The sequence below is a fragment of the Drosophila takahashii genome, chromosome 3R, assembly GCF_030179915.1.
Source record: "Drosophila takahashii strain IR98-3 E-12201 chromosome 3R, DtakHiC1v2, whole genome shotgun sequence".
NCBI lineage: Eukaryota > Metazoa > Arthropoda > Insecta > Diptera > Drosophilidae > Drosophila > Drosophila takahashii.
The window spans coordinates 9228330-9246785 of NC_091681.1; the positions used below are offsets into that span (position 1 = coordinate 9228330).

The 18456-nt window shown below is 43.5% G+C and overlaps 4 protein-coding genes across 4 annotated transcripts; 3 read left to right on the forward strand and 1 right to left on the reverse strand.

Annotated features, from left to right (window-relative positions):
* Positions 1-183: 183 nt before the first annotated feature.
* On the reverse strand, positions 184-3014 carry Snm1 (DNA cross-link repair protein snm1). The gene is made up of 3 exons (XM_017152853.3): positions 1809-3014; positions 1297-1750; positions 184-1156 (listed from the first exon to the last, which is right to left on the reverse strand). The coding sequence occupies exons 1-3, from the start codon at positions 2900-2902 to the stop codon at positions 359-361; spliced, it is 2346 nt and encodes a 781-aa protein (XP_017008342.3). The 5' UTR covers positions 2903-3014; the 3' UTR covers positions 184-358.
* Positions 3015-3601: 587 nt separating this feature from the next.
* Pcmt (Protein-L-isoaspartate (D-aspartate) O-methyltransferase) lies at positions 3602-5296 on the forward strand. The gene is made up of 4 exons (XM_017152756.3): positions 3602-3781; positions 3843-3979; positions 4604-5008; positions 5068-5296. The coding sequence occupies exons 1-4, from the start codon at positions 3727-3729 to the stop codon at positions 5149-5151; spliced, it is 681 nt and encodes a 226-aa protein (XP_017008245.1). The 5' UTR covers positions 3602-3726; the 3' UTR covers positions 5152-5296.
* Positions 5297-5635: 339 nt separating this feature from the next.
* On the forward strand, positions 5636-9366 carry mia (meiosis I arrest). The gene is made up of 5 exons (XM_017152759.3): positions 5636-5827; positions 5938-6209; positions 6274-7169; positions 7227-7396; positions 8535-9366. The coding sequence occupies exons 3-5, from the start codon at positions 6408-6410 to the stop codon at positions 9364-9366; spliced, it is 1764 nt and encodes a 587-aa protein (XP_017008248.2). The 5' UTR covers positions 5636-5827; positions 5938-6209; positions 6274-6407.
* A 308-nt stretch (positions 9367-9674) lies between these two features.
* LOC108064967 (uncharacterized) lies at positions 9675-18388 on the forward strand. The gene is made up of 13 exons (XM_017152771.3): positions 9675-9840; positions 10837-11136; positions 11200-11407; positions 11866-11937; positions 12568-12889; positions 13039-14248; positions 14305-14664; positions 14722-15179; positions 15232-15330; positions 15391-15701; positions 15754-16036; positions 16101-16265; positions 16477-18388. Exons 2-13 carry the CDS (start codon positions 10899-10901, stop codon positions 16681-16683), a joined length of 3933 nt encoding a protein of 1310 aa, XP_017008260.2. The 5' UTR covers positions 9675-9840; positions 10837-10898; the 3' UTR covers positions 16684-18388.
* Positions 18389-18456: the final 68 nt, after the last annotated feature.

Below are 18456 nucleotides of genomic sequence, written 5' to 3' on the forward strand. Positions count from 1 at the left end.
ATATTTTTAATGGTTTCCTTACCTTAACTAAAACTTAATTTATTTTATAATGTACGGATTTTCCTGCACAACAAACTAGTTGAGTTTAACGAGGAGGGCAGCCAAATATTGTGGAAATATAAATATCAAGCAAACATACTTATAGTAAATATAATATTATTTTTATGTCAAAGGCAAGCCTTATATTAACATCAAAGAATTATTATTATTATAACAGTTGAACAGAAACTTCAGATCTTTAAGAAACATATACTTTCCTGAACTTATTATTTAATAACAAAAAACCGTAAAACTAGCAGATGTACTTAAATTTTAAGAACTTAAACAATGAAACAACGGGTGAGCATCAAGGAAATCACTATACAAGCCAATCGTCGGAGGCATCGGACGTCAGTCTACTAACAACTGCTTTACAGGGGCTGCCATCGGCTTGAACTTGCTCCTCGCTTTTTTCTTTTGCTATCCCAAGAGTATGGGATTCATTCTCGTCAGAGATGTCTAGTAAAGCCGGTTCACTAGCAGGATTTGGTTCTAGGGCTTCGTCTTTTACATCTATTGCAATATCATATGACATTTCTGTTTCCAGGGCTTCGTTTCTAATAGTTATTTGAGAATCCGGGCACGTGTCTGGTAGCAGAGCTTCATTTTTAACAACTATTTCAGAACCATTGGGAAAGTCCTGCTCCAAGGTACTGGATAAAATAGTTACATGATCCGCTGCCACGGCCGTTTTCCAGTCATCTTCTCCCCCGTCCCCACTGGAAGCTTTCTCCTCCAGAGGGCTAAGGAACATTGTAGTCTCTGAACTCATTTGTGGAACAACGCGATGTGGCGTGGCTAAAAAGGTAGATATTGATGGCTGATACCCTGTACTCAGCATAGATGCCGGGCCTTTAAACTTATACCACTGTGTAGGCACTTCTCCAGTGACAAACAGATCACGACCAACGGGAACGGTGCTAATGACTCGCTTTGGCTTAAGGAAGCGAACAAACCGCTCCAACTCCTTGTAGCTAGAGTGTTCCGAGTACTCAATGCCGATAGTGCTGATTCGCTTTCCGTACGAAGGCTTGCTGTTCTTTTCCCACCCGCTGGGCCTTATGCCCAGCAACATGTCGTATTGGTCCTCGAATAGACTGAAGTACTCAACCAGACTCTGAAACGAAAAGGCGAACAATTAGGATTTAATACACTGTGGAAACGTTTTTAATAGTAAACTAATTAAGATGTTAAATATTCAGACATTACAGATGACTAGACATCACCTAATTATAGAGTAAACATGCAGAGGCCTACCGGATAGCTAACTTTCCCCATGGTGACAACGTGCAAGCTTGCTTTACGGGGATCGTCAGTTAGGACCAATTCCAAATCCGGCCAATTCAGGCACTTGGCTGCCATGCTGCGATGCGCCTCTGTCCAGACTCTCATTGCGAATTCTTTTGCCAGCGCCAGCCAGATCTTCTCCTTGCCTATCACATAGGATCCGCAGACGATAAGGATTCGTTTGGCTGGATTTTTCTCTATAAAGGCGCGCACCAAATCAATCGCTCGGTCGACGCTTTCTGTTTGGTGGCAAAAGTCATAGTTTTTGTTCATGTAGGTTGTGTCCAGATAGAGCAGATCGATGTTAGCGTGGTTCCAAAAGATTGGCAGGGATTCCATTTCAGCGCTAGCCCGAAAATCTCCAGTGTGGAGAATGCATTCGCCAGAGCTCAGTTTGAAGAAAAACATCAGAGCTCCGGGACAGCTGAAAGGGATTAACAGAAATATGGCTAAGTGGAAAAAGAATATGCATTTGGTCTTACTGGTTAGCTTCTAGGGCGGTCACTTGGACATCTTCCACCGTCACCGTCTGGTCCACATCAATTTCATGGATGCACATCTCGTTTACTTTGATAAAGGTTCGCACCAGGCGGGCAGTTGTGGGACTCATGTAGAGGGGATAGCAGAACTTTTGGGTAAGGCCGATGTAGTGATCCGCATGGTAATGGGTGAGGAAATAATGTGTGACCCCATCTACTTCGCCAAATTGAAAGCCGTCTACGCAGAAAGATGTTCCCTCTACGACTTTGTAGGGCGGGCATGGCTTTGGTTTTTTTGGTCTGCGTCCAGAACCTTTTATTCCTTTTTTGGAATTTCTGGGCTTGGGGCTGTTCCTTGGGTTTGTATCCAGCGATGGGTTGGAAGAGGTTGTAGGTAGTGGTTGTAGGAGGCCAGGGGAGGTCTTCATGCTGGCTGGGCTACTAGGCCTTGCTTCTGGGACTTTGACTTCTACGCTGCTAAGCTTCGCTTTTGGGATGGAAGCCTTTTCTGGACTCCTTTCTACTCTGGGGGAGCCTTCCGCAAAAGGCTCCTCCTCGATGGTTTGCTCGTCCTCAGAGCACAGGTCAATCACCTCCGCTTCGGAGAGGCTCGCGTTCTCCTTGCCCTTCGCCCGGCGACCAGGCTGAACTCGTTTTTCGGGAGGCTTGAGATCCAGAGTATCTGCGGACGCGGTAGATGTGGTGGTGGACTCGTCGAACAGGCGCTTGCGTCCCCTTGATGTTCCCTTGCGTTTGGCTACTGGCGGATCCACTGCCTTGGCGGATGACTTGGGCACCATATTGACTTTGTAGTTCTTGGTGGCGCTTTTGAAGAAGGAATCGATGCGCATTTGGCCCGGCAGCGGCGTCTTCTTGCTCGAACGCTTGATCACAGTGCTGGCTATGATAACACCGCCGAGTGGTTCCGTTTTCGCCTGCACTTTCTTCGTCGTAGTAGCCGCGCGGGCTTTTCCCGCTCTTTTCTTCTCGGGCGTGCTGCTGTTCATTTGGGGCGGTGGGTCCGGTTCCACATTTATGCCAGTGGTGGCCTGCAGTTCTGCGAAGGATTTTATCTTTATCTTTCCCACGTTGGACATCTTGTTTACAAACAACTCCACGCAAGGATCGGCAAGTTCCGATTACCAATTGTGCTTCCTGATATCGAAGAACAGTAGGACCGTTTATGCACACATGGTCCCATTAAACTGAGCAAGATCGAGCGCGAACTTTAAATTAGAAAAGATGTGAATGATAACTTTAAAAAGTAATTATAAATATTCCGTTCACACTAGACATGCTACTGCGACCAAATTCCGCAACAGCGCCATGTTATTCCATACGAATTGTAACCCATGGACGCAAAAAAAAAACGTTGGACATAAGTTTGGAGTTTGCTATCGGCTGATTTCGCAAAAGCAGTGACTATATGAACAGAGTGACATATGCAGTGACATACATCCAAATCTGAAGGTCTTTTTTAAAAAATTTCAGTACCAAATAACAGCTGTTTGTAAATTCAACAGGAACCATTTAGGATCGTTCCCTCTATTGCTGACATTTGTAACACTTCAAGAGTATACTTAGATATTTAACTTACAAAAAGGTATGCATTTTACACTCCGCTTATTGCCTAAACTTTTGAATTGATGAATTTTGGTCAGGTGTCCAAAATAAGTAAACTTTCTGAAATTTCAGCAGTTCTGCAGCTGAAATGTTTGGGCAATGCACAGAGTATAAAAATAAAAATATTTGGTATATAGTGGTAGTAGTTTTTTACAATTCCGGTATTTTTACCGCCACGGTCACACGCTGCTCCTTCGCTTTTTGTTTTATTTTAAAACAAAACAAAGCCAAAACGTTGGAAAAACGGCAATTCATTTTGGGAATTATAAAGCTGGGCCTGTTTGCCCGCGCCTTCAGCATGGCGTGGCGTTCCGTGGGAGCCAATAATGAGGACCTCATTCGTCAACTGAAGGGTGAGCCGTTCTATCCGCTTTGCCAATCAGGAAGAGTTAATAATAGAACCGAAACCCCAAGATCACGGCGTCATAGCAAGTGATGCGGTGGCCAAGGCGATGGCGGAGACCGACCGCAAGCATTACTCTCCGCGCAACCCCTACATGGACGCCCCGCAACCCATCGGAGGTGGTGTCACCATCAGTGCTCCTCATATGGTAACTTAAAACGCTCATCAGTTACAAACAAATTTTCAAGTGTATTTATACCCTTGCAAAAGACTTGCAACGCAAAGAAGAAGTCGTTTCCGACCCAAGAAAGTATAGATATTCTTGATCAGATTTGACAGTGGATAGAATTTATCTACGTCTATCTGTCCATCTTCCTATTTCTATGCAAACATGTAATTTAGATTTAAAAGTATCTGGTCATAACATTCTCAAAAGTCTTCTTTATATTGCAGGTAGTCGGTGACATTGCAATAATTTAGCAAAAAATCGTATAAATTTGTCGATTTTGACCATGTATTCTTTACTTTGAGATTTAGTTACTATTTAAAATTAAGGTATTTTGATTATATTAACTGATTAAGGGCCGATTTTACAGTGTCAGGTTAGCATTTGTCGTTCAATTTAATTTCTTTTTTCGTGAACATTCCATATTCCGACTACTAAATCGTGTAAATCGAAACGACTTATATATTAATCCCTAGAATCTGTTTTCAAAATAGAAATCCAAATCAGGGGTCATTGGTTAGAGGTCGTTGTGAAAATCTTCCAGGGGAGGAGCTCATGTATAACTTGATCCCCTGCTCATTAGCTTCTTTTTATTTGACCTCCCAGCATGCGTTCGCCTTGGAGTATCTGCGCGACCACCTGAAGCCTGGAGCTCGTGTGCTGGACGTGGGCTCTGGATCGGGATACCTTACGGCCTGCTTTTATCGATATATCAAGGCCAAGGGCGCCGATGCGGAGACCCGTATCGTGGGCATAGAGCATCAGGCGGATCTGGTAAGGATTAGCAAGGCCAACCTAAACTCAGATGACCGTAGCATGCTCGACTCGGGTCAGTTGGTGATCGTCGAGGGCGACGGACGCAAGGGATACCCAGGCAGTGCCCCCTACAACGCCATCCATGTGGGAGCTGCTGCTCCGGACACGCCCACCGAACTGATAAACCAACTGGCCAACGGGGGACGCCTAATAGTGCCCGTCGGCCCTGACGGCGGCTCTCAGTACATGCAACAGGTGGGCGAATCATAGCTATCAATTAGCCACTCTAGTAACTAATTTAAATTTCTCTTTAGTACGACAAGGGCGCCGATGGGAAGGTGGAGATGACACGGCTCATGGGCGTGATGTACGTGCCTCTCACGGATCTACGCTCCTGACTGCACCGAGTGGGAAGAATGCTGGTTGTGGTGCTGCTGCTCGGCTTTACTATCTACCAAATTTGGGCTTATTTTCGATAGTATTAATCATCCAAACGAAATTAAAATGCTTGTTTCCAATTAAATATGTTTCCTGAGCAAACGATTTTAGAGCCTATTTATATGGATTCGGTTAGAATATATGTAGGTTTTGTTGTTTGAGCTAAATTCCATTCAAAAGTGGTTGGAAGAAATTTTCGAAGCAGGACCTTATATAATTAAAAAAATTTGAAATGATTTTAAATAAAATTTAAGCTATAACACATTTTAAAGCGTGACCTTATGGTAAGCAATAAGTACAAGTCAACAAACAATACGTTTTAAATTTTGCATATTACTCCTATCTTTTCTATATATTTTTCCTAAAACCATTTGTACTAGGCGTATTTCTCCATTTGACTTGACATTAATGTCAAAGTCAAGTTCATGTCGGTTGTGGAAATTGTAAAGGGGCAGTATTCAAAAGGAGCTCGACCGGAGTTGATCGTAGGTTCTCCCAGCGGCCTAATAATAATAACAAAAAATGGTGAAAACGCGACCTAAAAAATAAACATTTAATTTAAATTCCGAGTTGTAAAACTGAACTAAATTAAAATAACTATGGCGATAAGCTTTCGGGATTATCCTCCAGGATAAGGTTGGTGTTTGCTTTTAAAAGGACTTTATCAATATGACTTAGTATAAAATTATTTATGTATATATTATGTATACGGAATAATTAGCTTACTAGGTATTCTATTTTGCTAGGTATACGTAAACATAATTGTCGCTGGCCCCGGAATTGCATTTAACGGCCAGTCTGTCCGCGAGTAGAGACGTTCCTACTGTTGTAGAGCCGTTGTATTACCGCAGTATATCCTCATCGATTCACTACGCGACAATCAATTCAAAAGCTTGGATTCATGGCGCCCTCAACCAGTCGATGTAATAATCTTAAGACCTTTCGAATAAGCTATCGTCCGTCGAGAATTGCTTATAAGAATGGTATCTGGAACCCAGGTTATTTCTTTACTCCTCTGGTAAGTTGTGGCATGCCGTGCCAACGTTAAACTGACATTCAAAAATATTAAAAGGGTGCTTCAGTAACTTTTTATCTGCGTGTTTCAATTGTTTGTGATATATTTGAAAATCCTATTGGCGGGAGTCGAGTGACGACCCTGTCCGACCGGTAATCAGTCTGTTATCGCCTATCGACCGGTGCCATCTCTAGTGCCGGAATGTGGCAGTTTGAAAACAAAAAGACAACTGAAATGAAAGCCTCCGACAAAGACGAGGGCTTCCGCAAAAAGTCCTTGTCGCCGCGTTCTTTGGCCGCAATCTCCTTGCACAGCACGGGTCAGCAGCTGGAGGACGAAGTGTGCCATTGGCTGTCGCTCAATCTCAGGGAAGACATTTCCAACCTGCTGAACGAGGCGGGCAAATACATGCGGCGCATCCGGGAGCGCAGGCTGCGTTTGTCGCACATCCAGCAAGCTGCCCGCATGGACGACGACCTTCGCCTGGATATTTTCTTCAGGCTGGTCGTTCGCGGAGATTGCCCTAGGCCTCTGGTCGAAGAGGAGCCCGGTGTGGGCGTGGGCGGAGCCCCATTCGCAGACTCTGCTCCCGTCCCCACCGGTTTCAGTCAGGTATCCGAACCCGAGATTCCTATTGAACCGGCTCCCTGCCACTCAGGCTGGCTGAAGGCGGAGCAGGTGCTGCTTAAGCCCTGCAAGCGCTATCCGCTGACCAGGGAGCAGCAGTCCTTCTACGAGCTGATCACCGAGGCCTGCGTGGGCCCCTCGGAGTCCCGCCGCCAGCGGGCGCTCCAAACGCTGTCCACCGATCCGTCGCTGGAGGTGCTGCTGCCCACGTTGAGCGCGTTCATCTCGGACGCAGTGGTCGTCAACGTGGCCCAGCAGAACATGCCGCTGCTTCTGTACCTGCTGCGTATGGTCAGAGCCGTTTTGGCCAACCCCAGATTGAGCTTGCTACAATATGTGAGTATTTGGCACTGAGGAATGGCAAAGGCTGAAAATGCATCTGCTGCATTTTAGCTCCACCTGATCCTGCCGGCCGTTCTATCCTGCCTGCTGACCAAACAGGCCTGCTCATCCTCCGACCTAGCCGATCAATGGGCATTGAGGGAGTACTCTGGCAACATAATAGTCCACATAGTGCGCCACTTTAACGCCGCCGACAGCAGTATCCTACCTAGAGTTATTGGGCAAGTACAGAAAATGCAGCTAGCCACTCCTCAAGACGGAAACTTTATTCTGTCCTTATCTTTACATACTCTTTTGAAGCTTCTCTTTAGAATTTATTCTGCCTTTTAAAAGTTGTTCATGTTACTGATCAAGTTTGACAGTCTAGGGATAATGGTAGTTGTAGTACCTAAGTTGCTGCCCAAAAGGCATTGTCCAACCAGTTATACCAAGGATAGAGATTGTAGAGACACCTGTATGGGTTAATTGGTATAACCTTGCAGTGGATAAAAATATATTTTTGATCAGCATCTATAGAAGAGGCGATCTAGCCATGACTGGATGTCCGTTTGAGTACAAACTGGTCTCTCAGTTATAAAGGGATAAGACTTTCCCAAATAATCGTTCTACTGCAGGTATTATATAATTTAGGATGGGCAGGATCTCACAATTATATCTTATGCCTTCCTATTAGAACAATCCGAAAAGTAATGAAAAAAAATGTATGGCTTGGGTATTTTATCTTCCAATCTCTTTGGTTTATTTTTTTTAAATATTTAAAAAATATCTGCTATTATATCGGAAAGTTAATTTCAAAACAATACGAAAACCTCTATAATGTTTTTGTTTAAATGTTAAATTTGTGTAATCGCTATGTAATAATTTTGAGTTTATTTAGAAATAGGACTTTATTATCATATATGTATGTAGCTGTTATTTCTTATTTCTTTTTTCAAAAAAAGTAAAGAATATTTATTTCAAAGATTAAAAAAAATTGTAAACCTAAAGTCGGATTTTATTGTTCCTTGGATAGTTTGAATTCTAAATTCCTCTGCAATTGCCACTGCCGAGCTCTTCTTGCACCTTAATTATACTATTAAACCATATATTTGGAATGATATTATTAATTATAAAAAACCCTAATAGTACTAGACCGTTTTTGTTCTCCGTTCAGTTCAAACGGTCTTTGATCAACCGAAACCGTTTTGAAACATAAAAATCGGTTACTGGTTGAGCAAAGACCGAAAACCCTTTGAAAGGAAATAAACAGTTTCTATGTGACTATGTGCTCAAAGGGTCCCAAAGTGAGAGTTATTTTGAGACACCTAGAAATAGTCAACTGTTTGTCTAATACTTATTAATATTATTAATATATTGCAGGATTTACAAAAATGCTCTCCTAATGCAGCCACTGACGACGGTCTTTGGGGCTGTTATCGGCCTGGGAAAGATGGGTCATCACGCGGTGCGAGCCTGCATTGTGCCCCAAATAGCATACCTATCTAAGCGGATCGAGCCTCATCTGACCCTGACTGCTGGTAACGGGATCTCCAGCTCCACCTCCAGCTTGGACAGACAGGCTGCCAAGTACATTCGTCATCGTCTGATGAAGCTGTGCACCCCGGTGTTGAAAATTATCCGCCAAGCTCCTGATCTTCTGGAGCAGTATGTGGTCGATTACGGCTTTTTGGGTCCGCCGCTGTGCGACGCCGTTATCGTAACTCGTATAAAGAAAGAAATTAATGCTGAAGCCAAGAAGGAGGCAGGAGAGGCGAAAAGAATGTGCCCAGGCCAATTGGCTGCCGACCGACCAAATAAATGTAAGGTTGAAGGAGCTGGATGTGGCGGCTCGAAATTTCCAATGCCTATCAAGCAGCTGCCTACCAACGGAGTTTATCGCACCAACTGTGTACCCCAATCTGGTTCTCAAATGCTCCCAATGAAAGGACAGACTGTCAAGATCCCTCCGCGGATATCGTGCTATCCAAAAGTTCAAGGTCAAAAGCCGATTATCGTTACCAAAGCCTCGGATTTCGGGGCTGGTAAATCGGCACAGGCTCAGGTGCCTCAATTCAGAAACGTTTTAGATGCGCCCGCGCCCATGCGCTCCTTTTTGCCATCCAGTAATGGAATGCTTTTGAAGCTAAAAAATGGATTTGTTCCCATACAGTGCAATAATGGCAAAAAGCCCATTAACCATTTACTTAAATAATGATTGTATGTGCAAACTTAAATGAACATTTTAGTTTTAACATGCTAAATATATGTCACATATTAACAACTGCAATAATAATGAGCCTTTTGTGACTTCCATTTTCGAAAAGCAGTGCAGGTATGGTTGGATCAAAAAGTTCTTTTTTAAAAATAGTGGAATATTTTACGGTTAGTTTATGTTAAATATGAAAGTACTAAATCTTGTTGTTTTTCATTAAGAATTCGATTTGAATTGTTAACGTTACCCCTGCCAACGCAGCCCTGGTCAGTCGAACCATCGATATCTTTCTGAGCCATCGATAGTCGCAATCAGTTGACTTGGCCATCTCCAGTTGAAAAGAGCGTATGTGTATTGTTTGTCTGCTCGCTCAATAAAGTCTAAAATCGGAAAAACGCAGCTTTGTGATCTCGCGAATCGTTACTACGATGCCTGCAGGGTCCGGAGCTCCAGCAATTTGATATTGGAAGCGAGGTAAAAGGCAGTTGTAACTCAAAACCGACAACGACAACACAGAACGCCTTGTGTGCGCAGTATAGGTGTGCGTGTGCGTCTCGTCGCGCGAGCGAGTGTATGTGTGCGGCAATTAAACAATAAGAATCGTTGGGGCAGGGACGTGGGGCTGGTTAACTGGCGGGGGCTCTTCAGTACAGTGTCTACTCATGGGCGTGGAACGGCACATTTGGGGACCCCATTAACGCAAGCGAAGCGCGAAATTGGGTGTAAGTTGTGGTAGGTGGCTGAAGTCTGCAGTCTGCTGTCTGCAGGTTCCCCTGCGGCAGGTGAAACTACGGTTTTCAGCCAGTACGGCAAACCCGTTTCGACCCTTCCGAAGCTACACAGTTGGTAATTTGGAATACTTATTAACTTGTATGCTCAGTGCGGAGAGCTGACCAAGTTAAAGCAATGAATATTTGTTTACATCTGGACCATCTTCCTCTCTCCGAATCCCATGGAATCCGAACTATTCTCACCATTACACATGCGCCAGTGAATTTTCAATTAGATCATTAATTTTAATATTGCGCGCGCTTGTGCGATTTCAATTAGCTTGGTCAGCCATCAAAATAACAGAAATGAAGTAGAGGCATCTTGACTGCCGATTCTCTGGATACTCTTCGAAATCATCAAAGTTCTAGTCAATAGCGGTTATCTATCTAGATTTTAAATGTTAATCAATAGTATACAATTTATGAGTTACAAAATTAATACGGTTTATTTGATACATATCCGTTCTCTTGACTCAGAATAGTTTTAAAAGGATATAATAAATATCGCATACTTACAATCTATTTTTATTTTTTGTATCCCCTTAAGTTTTGCTTAAAAGATTAAAAAAAGTCACATAGACAGCTATACCAAGAATCTTGGACGCACACCATTATTTAAATATTTTTTTCCCGGTTATAAAAATATCTATGTTCAAAGAAAGATAATCCCTTCATAAGCTACCTTTTATTTACTCCACAGCATTTTTTCATTCCAATCAGGAATGGACGCCATACTAGAGTGAACGGCTGCGTCCAGTTACCATGCCCACGTCCCTGCAGGCCGCCTCGGTTCCGGTGCCGGCTGCTGTGCCGGCCACTCTGTCGGTCAGTGCTTCCGGCACCCAGATGCTGCGCCCCCAGACGCTGGCCGCTCCCGAGCGGGAGCCCATCGAATTCAACATCAACCTGGTGGGAGCTCCGCCCGAGGTGGAGCAGCTGGTGGAGCAGATCAAGAGCGTGGCCGAGCAGTTCCTTTACCACTGGAAGAGCTTTCCCATTGGTGAGTGTCTATATAGGTTTCTGCGATGCACAATGCTAATCGGATCCCATTTAATTTTCCCAGTTCTGCCACAGGCGCTGGCCACCAGTGGGCTGAATCTAACGGCCAGGAACGCTACCAACAGCGTGAGCAGTCGCAAAACGCGTCCCATTAATCTGCGCGACCTCTTCATAGCGCCGCCCTTTGATGAGCTGGACGCCGTGGCCTCGGACGGGAGTGGAGAGCCCCGCCGGCTGACGAGCGCCCAGCTAAAGACTCTGCGGGAAACTGGGTGAGTTTGCGGTCACGAGACAGAGCTGCTCAGTACGATGATGGATAGATTGATGGATGAGTGGATGGTGGATGACGGATGATGGATGGAGCAGCTTGCAATTGCCAGCTAAATAAGCAAAAAGAGCTATTGTGCAGCAGTTAACAGCTAGCTGATTAACAGTGCTTTTGCCACATCCCCCCACACCTGATAGTGATTTCTTTCGTTTCTTGAGTTCCTTAACCATTGCCAATCATTATGCGACACTTTGCACCCAGCAAACGCAAAAATCAAATTAAGGCATGCTCCAAATCTTTATAAAAATGAATACGATATCAGCTATCGTAGTCTGTTTATTTGTTTCTTACCTAAACTAAACGCATGCCACAATTCTATTGTGATTTTTATTTCTGTGTATCACTTGCCAATGAAACATGAAACGGTAAACAACAATTTGTGTGTGACATATTTCTGTAAAGCTTGCAAAAGGATAAATATGGAAAGCCGAAGAAATTAACTTTGGAACAATTGGAAACTATACGTAAAAATGGGTAAATAAACATTATTAACCAGGCGATCAACAAAAGCCTAGGCAAAGTTCTGCCACTGCATTAAAATTTGTTTAGTCGGTGTTCTTCCGTTTGTACATACATTGCCATTATTTACTCAATGTTATTTGTTTAGAAGTTAAGTCATTATCCAAAGCCGCTCTATAAATTTGCATGCTGGTCAAACTGAAAGTTGAAAAGCGAATCTGCATGTTGAAGGCCTGTGTTATATACATATGTATAAAAATGTTAAAGAAAGCCAAGATACTCCGAAAACAAAAAAAGTTCTGCATATGTAGTATGTAACCTCTTCTAACTGTGTTTTATTATTTTCTGAAAGCGCTGTGTTTCCCTACCATTTTAAGGTAATCCTGTGTGTATTTTTAAAGATCGAGTTCTCCACAGACCCCAAGATATCAAGATACTCTCCCCAATTCACACTCACATATTTTCACAAACATGTAAACATATAATAACCACTTAGAATCGGGCAAACTATAATTCTGAATCTGGAACACACTTGTGCATGCCAACAATTTGTCATTAATCTAGTTCATTTATGTGTTTTATGTTGCCTCGATCTTTTAAGAGCTTCATCGTCAAAAGCTAATTAGCAACCTCACTCCTCCACAGCGAGTTCGATGTGCCCAGTCTTCATTTTCCTGGTCAGGTGCACAAGTGGCGTCTGTCTCAACTGCTTCAGAAGGGAAAGTTGCGGGCCCAGGATTCATTTTTGAGCGACCTAGCCCTGGCCGCCCGATTTGTGGTGGTCACAGCCCGCGCACGGATCTTTTCGCACTTTTTCTCCGTAGTGCAGGCGATGCACGGCCTTTTGGGTTCGTTCACAAAGCTGGCGGACATGTTTATCGGGGTACCGGCTTTATTGGCCCATAACCTGGACTACAAAATCAAGGAGGAGCGCTGTCGATTTCTCATAGCCGAGTTGGTTTGTCGGGTAAGCATATCTTAACTTTATTTTATATTTAGCGATAACTGAAGTATGAAAGACAATTAATATTTTAAAAAAGCAAAAGAAAATTTGTTCAGAAACATTTACCGCATCTACAATAAACCCGTCATTTAATAAGTACAATTTATTTGCAGCCCGAGTTCGAGGACTGCCTTGACGGCCTGTGCTCCTATGTCCGGAAGATGTTGCGCCGCGCCACAATGGAAAAGTTCGACTTTAACAGCTGTGAGGTCAGCCAGCCCGTTCCCTACTTGTTCCTCACGCCCAAGGGACAGGAGATCGACTTGCGCCTGTTCTGTCGCGACATCATGCGCAAGGCGCTTCCGATTCTGATTGGGATTCTGGAAAGGGAGACGCGGGGCTGGTTCCTGCACTTCCGCGAGCGTCTGATTGCCGAGCTGCGGGCCAAAAAGCTGAACGACAAGGAGATCGAGGAGGAGGTGAACGAGGCTGTTATGAAGGAGTATCTGCAGCGTGTTTACAGCTCCATAGTCTCCAATGCCAAGCTAACAGAGCTGGGCGCTGGAGTGCCGGAACTCCTGGTGCAGCAGGCCCAGTCGGTGGTAATAATGTACAAGGCTGTGGACAAGGTGGAGCAGAATATCAAGCGCACCCGTGAGGACCACAAGAAGTGTCTTGCTAATGACCATTCCGTTCTGTCGCGGGTTGCCCCCTGGTTGCGCTCCAAGCTGCGTCACGCCGAGGAGAACCGTCTGCACAAGAGCGCCTGGTCGGCCCACGAGGAGGCGCTAAAGATGTGCACCCAGCACAACCTGCACCAGACAGCCTACTTCCTGTCCCGCGACCTGGCCTTTATGAAGGAACGAGAGCCAGTGTTGCTTAAGGAGCTGAAAAACGCCAAGACGCCCACGCGCAGCTTTCAGTGGGCGTGTCGCATCTGGTCGCCGCAGTCGTGGATCATCCGTCGCAACTTTCAGGGCCAGTCGGACGTAATTCCCACTGTGATCAGCCAGCATGCCACTAGTATTGTCACGCCCCGCTCGGATCCCAGCCAGCCGGTGTTTCTCGTGGAAAAGGAGATAATCCGCACAACAAGCACGCGTTGGCCTTTCTGGCGTCTGCTGAACATGATCCAGCGCATCTGGTGCTGGTCCTGGAACATGATGTTTCTGCTGGGCATACTCGTACCCTGGTGCAGTCCACTGGGCTTGCGCGCTCTCTGCTGTGTAAAGCCTTTCATGCCCGACCTGGAGTTGTCTCAGATCAACGGCACACTGTTTCCGAGGAAGACGAGCATCACGCAGACGCTGGCTTCACGCTTAATCGAGTTGTGGCGTCATATATCGAAGTCACGTACGCACTTTGAGACAGAACCGGACACGGGTTAGATTCAAGTTGTATTTGTATTAATATATAATATAATATATTACTCTCCTTAGGATTTATTGGTAAGGGACTGACGCGCAACCTAAATCGAACTTGGAACTATTTTGTGAAAGGATTCCTGGGCACGATCGTCATTTTATTCGCATTTCCGCTCATCTGTTTGGCCGCCAGCTTGTTGAGCATTGGTTTGGCTGTGACTGCACCTCTTTGGATTCCCGTATTTGTCTTACTGCTTCACATCTACATGATCCTCATATATGATTTAGATGCGCCTGATAATACGAAAAATCGTTACTGCATTTTGCTGGAAGCCATAGTTTGGAATCTTCTCGTACAAGGAGTGCTGCAGCCAGTAGCGGCGGTTCTAATGGCCACGTTGATCTGTCCACTGGCAGCGGGAGTCGTTTTTATAGGTACGTGCGTGTTTGAATTAGAATATTAAATGTGTTAACGTTTCTATCCCCACTTAGTTGGAGTCGTCCGATATTCCCTTCGCCTTGTCTGGGACTCGCTCACATACCATTTGTTCATCAAGAAGTGTGGACGAGTTCCAGCCTCGGATAGCATTGCTGTAAAACGAATAGCTGGACCCGGACTGGCCCTGGACTATTACTTTATCATCAGGCCAGAGCAGGCTTTGGCTGCTCTAGAGGCTAAAATGGAGCTCGATGAACTGCAGGCCTATCAGCATGCCACAGAGCGAGTGGTTTTACAGCCGCAGCAGGATTTTCTCCAGTTTGTCGAGGCTTGCTTTGGACCGTTCTCTGCCCAAATCAGTAAAACCGGTCCGTACTTGTCGCTGGACCGTGAGGCGCAGGATCTGATGAGCACGCTACACGAGAAGCTGGAGAAGCGGCGGAGGGAACTGCAGACGGCGCTGACCACTCAGGTCAAATCGCGCATCAAGTTGAATACCAAAGAATTAAAGGTTCGAGTGCTCCAAGCATTATTTTGACATCAAATTAATTTTTTTTATTTAGATTGCTATACAACTGGCCGCCCATATTTTAGAGAAGTATTATCCGTCACATGTCATCGGAAGATTGTCGATTAGCGAAGAAGAATTCTGGGATAATAAGGTAAGGAGCTAGCATCAAAATGTGCAGATAACAATGACAATTTCGTTTGCCTATTTTCAGGGTCTCACGGTGAACGACTGGCCGGGATTGGCTGGTCTTATATACACCGACATATTTAGTTTAGATTTTCTAACGCCATTGACTGAACATGATACACATTTTAAACTAGAACCACATGCCTCGCTCGATCTGATGCGCTATACGGAGATGGTGAAGAATGCGAACGATGTGATTGGCTCCAAGGGCCTGGATCTGCTCGGCAATGTGTACGCGCCCCGTGGCAACGTCCAGGTGCATTTGCCCTTCCTAGAAGTCACCGCATTTAATCCTCGTTCTCGCATCACGCTCACCTTCCGCAAGCCTGAAAAAAGGTGAATCTTTTTTCAAAACAAATTTATTTGATGCTAAAGGTGTTTTTAACAGGGATATGTCTGTGGGATTAACCACACCGCGGGTGCGTGCCCACCGTGCCCAACATGTGCCGAAGACGCCACAAGATGCCCAGAAGGTCTGGAGACCTTGGAAGCAGAAATGTATAGAGAAGAGCGTCACGGAAAAGCTGCTAATTCCGTTGCCCGTGCCACATCCCGTTCACATTGCCATTGCCATTTACAATCGCGACACCGAACAGCCCATCCCCTTGGACTCAGAGCTCGTTTGGGAGATCCTCAAATCGATCGAAGATTGTCAAGGCGGTGATGCCATGGTAAGCTTTTGTTTTTTGGTAAAACTATACAAATATAACAAATCTGCCCCTTGTCTTGGTTCAGGCTGTCCAGGCTGTGGCGCGGTATCGAGGAGCGGTCATCGAATCCAGCAATGATTCGCTGGCTAGCAGCAGCAGCATTGGCAGCACGCGCGACTCTGGCTCAGGATCTGTGTCGGGCTCTGCCTTGGGCAACGGCACTGAAACATTACCGTGCGGCAATCGTGAGGTGAGTTACATTCTAAGCTACGTATGTATATATACGAATCGAATTATTCCCTTATTATTATCTCCATTCTATAAAATCAATCCATTGGTTTTCCAACATTTATTTTAAATTTAATTTATTATTTAATTTAATGCTTCCTAGTTGGAAGTTTATACCCATAATCCATATGAAGAATTTAAAAAAAACGCTAATTATTCCACTTAATCCGCAGGTGTGCACGCAGGTCAAGGTAGACGCTGAACCGGCTGCCAGCTCGTCCGGTTTCCATTGGACTCTCAGTAATTGGGGCGCTGCGCAAACTGCCCGACGTCGGACTAATTCGAACGTTCGCGTGGACCTGGCTAGTCCTGAAGATATATCGCTAGATACGGATAGTTCTCGTGCCGTTTTTAATAACGCCTACGGCACAACTGTCTAACAGGCTTTCAGTGGTTTGGGCACAGAAGTATATATTAACCTATCAACACATGTAGATTTATTCGTGGCTGCTCGCTTTTAAGAAAAGAATGCGTAACCCGTTTTACCCAATGAAGTAATAGTAACGCGATATTTTGGGAGGGAATCGATTGTTCAAAAGTAGTTTGAAACGAATTTTAAAGTTTAGAGTGGTTCATTTGTGAATGAAATGCCACATTTATTTGCAAACCAGGGAACAATCGTAAATATTTGAGTCTTTCTTCCCTTCTCAATATGATACCCAAGGCAGCCGCGATAGTTAAAGTGTAATAAGAACAAATTTATCCATCTAACTATATTTACATATGCGTATATGATATACATATATGATTCGATAATATACACCGCATAGGCAAGTCGGAAAGCAACAAACTTTAATCTAGTCGCAAGCAAATTTTATGCAGCAATCCAATTCGATTTCTTATGCAATTTATAGAATTATACTAAACGCAGCTTCATGACAGATTTACATCAATGTTTAGTTTATTCTGATTTCCGTTCAAAAATCTGATACAAAAAATACTTATTGATTAGGTATACAATATAAGCCATGAGATTTTTCTTTGTACCTAACCAACAATCAATGTTTAAGTTTAACACATTTAAGGAAAACATAATATTATAAATATGCCACGAATTGTACCATGAGCAGTTAAGCAAATATTGTTGATTAATAACTAATTTATTTATATACACTTAGAGCCATTTTTTCGTCCGTTTTTTAAATTTAGAGTAGGTATAAAACCTTGAAATCGTATGGGAAATCAGAGTTTAAAGCTTCCTTTAAATTTAACAGGCGGACGAGAAAGCGGCCCCTAAACTTTCAAACTACTAATGTTTTATCTACTCCAGTACTTTTTCTTCCAAAATACGAAAAGTAAAATATTAATTAAAGTGAGTTAAACTTATTGCATTGCAGCGGTGTTAGAAAAACACCAATCGAATTCATAAATAACAGCACTAACCAATGGCAGCGTAAAGAACTTTTACAAAAATAAAATAGGACAGAAAATAAAACATTTTTACATTTATATATATATACACGTTTAGATCACATACTCGTAAACTATAACTGTTGATGCCTTTTGTATCTAACATTTTCCAAACTGGCTAATAAGCTCAATTCCAATTCGAGTCCATCCCCAGAGCAATGTGCCCTCCAAGTATTTTTCATACAGAATTATTTTAAAAATATGTTGAACTGCCACAAATCGAAGTATTACGTTTTTCTTCAATCCGCACACTGCTCACTAACAATTCAACTTTTTATATCGCTTTGGCAGCTTCCAGTGTTATGTTTAAGCCCTTCAACTGATTTTTTAAACTTTTTATTATTTTAATGTCGAAATACAAACACCAGCAATGGAATGAATCTTTACATACAAAATATACAAACATTTACATGAATATGTAGTTATACAAATTAAACGAAGAAGAAAAACCGAGAACGGGAAATCTCATGAAAATGCATTGAACAATTTTATGTAAAATGTTTTCTTAATATTAAACAAAAATGTAACAATAAATTATGAATGAATGTGTGCTGGCTGCTTTTTAAGTAAAGTTTAGTTGCAAAAACTTTGAAAATTTTGTAACTTACAATACTTATAAAGTTGCTTGCGCAATTGTAGTTTAAAATGTAATAAAAAAATGTTGGCTAAAAATAATACAGAGATTTTGTTTATTCTATTGATATCGTTGCCCAAGGGATACCTACAAATAAATAAACAACACG

Excerpts from the sequence above, each read along its gene's own strand:
- LOC108064967 (XM_017152771.3), top strand. The coding sequence starts at position 10,899 with ATGCCCACGTCCCTGCAGGCCGCCTCGGTTCCGGTGCCGGCTGCTGTG. Across the intron at positions 11,938-12,567 it reads GAAACTATACGTAAAAATGG|CGAGTTCGATGTGCCCAGTC; the intron begins GTAAATAAACAT and ends ACTCCTCCACAG. Across the intron at positions 15,180-15,231 it reads TGAATACCAAAGAATTAAAG|ATTGCTATACAACTGGCCGC; the intron begins GTTCGAGTGCTC and ends TTTTTTATTTAG.
- Pcmt (XM_017152756.3), top strand. The coding sequence starts at position 3,727 with ATGGCGTGGCGTTCCGTGGGAGCCAATAATGAGGACCTCATTCGTCAA. Across the intron at positions 3,782-3,842 it reads CCTCATTCGTCAACTGAAGG|ATCACGGCGTCATAGCAAGT; the intron begins GTGAGCCGTTCT and ends CGAAACCCCAAG. Across the intron at positions 5,009-5,067 it reads GCTCTCAGTACATGCAACAG|TACGACAAGGGCGCCGATGG; the intron begins GTGGGCGAATCA and ends ATTTCTCTTTAG.
- mia (XM_017152759.3), top strand. The coding sequence starts at position 6,408 with ATGTGGCAGTTTGAAAACAAAAAGACAACTGAAATGAAAGCCTCCGAC. Across the intron at positions 7,170-7,226 it reads GATTGAGCTTGCTACAATAT|CTCCACCTGATCCTGCCGGC; the intron begins GTGAGTATTTGG and ends GCTGCATTTTAG. Across the intron at positions 7,397-8,534 it reads ATCCTACCTAGAGTTATTGG|GATTTACAAAAATGCTCTCC; the intron begins GCAAGTACAGAA and ends AATATATTGCAG.
- Snm1 (XM_017152853.3), bottom strand. The coding sequence starts at position 2,902 with ATGTCCAACGTGGGAAAGATAAAGATAAAATCCTTCGCAGAACTGCAG. Across the intron at positions 1,751-1,808 it reads ACCGCCCTAGAAGCTAACCA|CTGTCCCGGAGCTCTGATGT; the intron begins GTAAGACCAAAT and ends AATCCCTTTCAG. Across the intron at positions 1,157-1,296 it reads TGGGGAAAGTTAGCTATCCG|AGTCTGGTTGAGTACTTCAG; the intron begins GTAGGCCTCTGC and ends TTTTCGTTTCAG.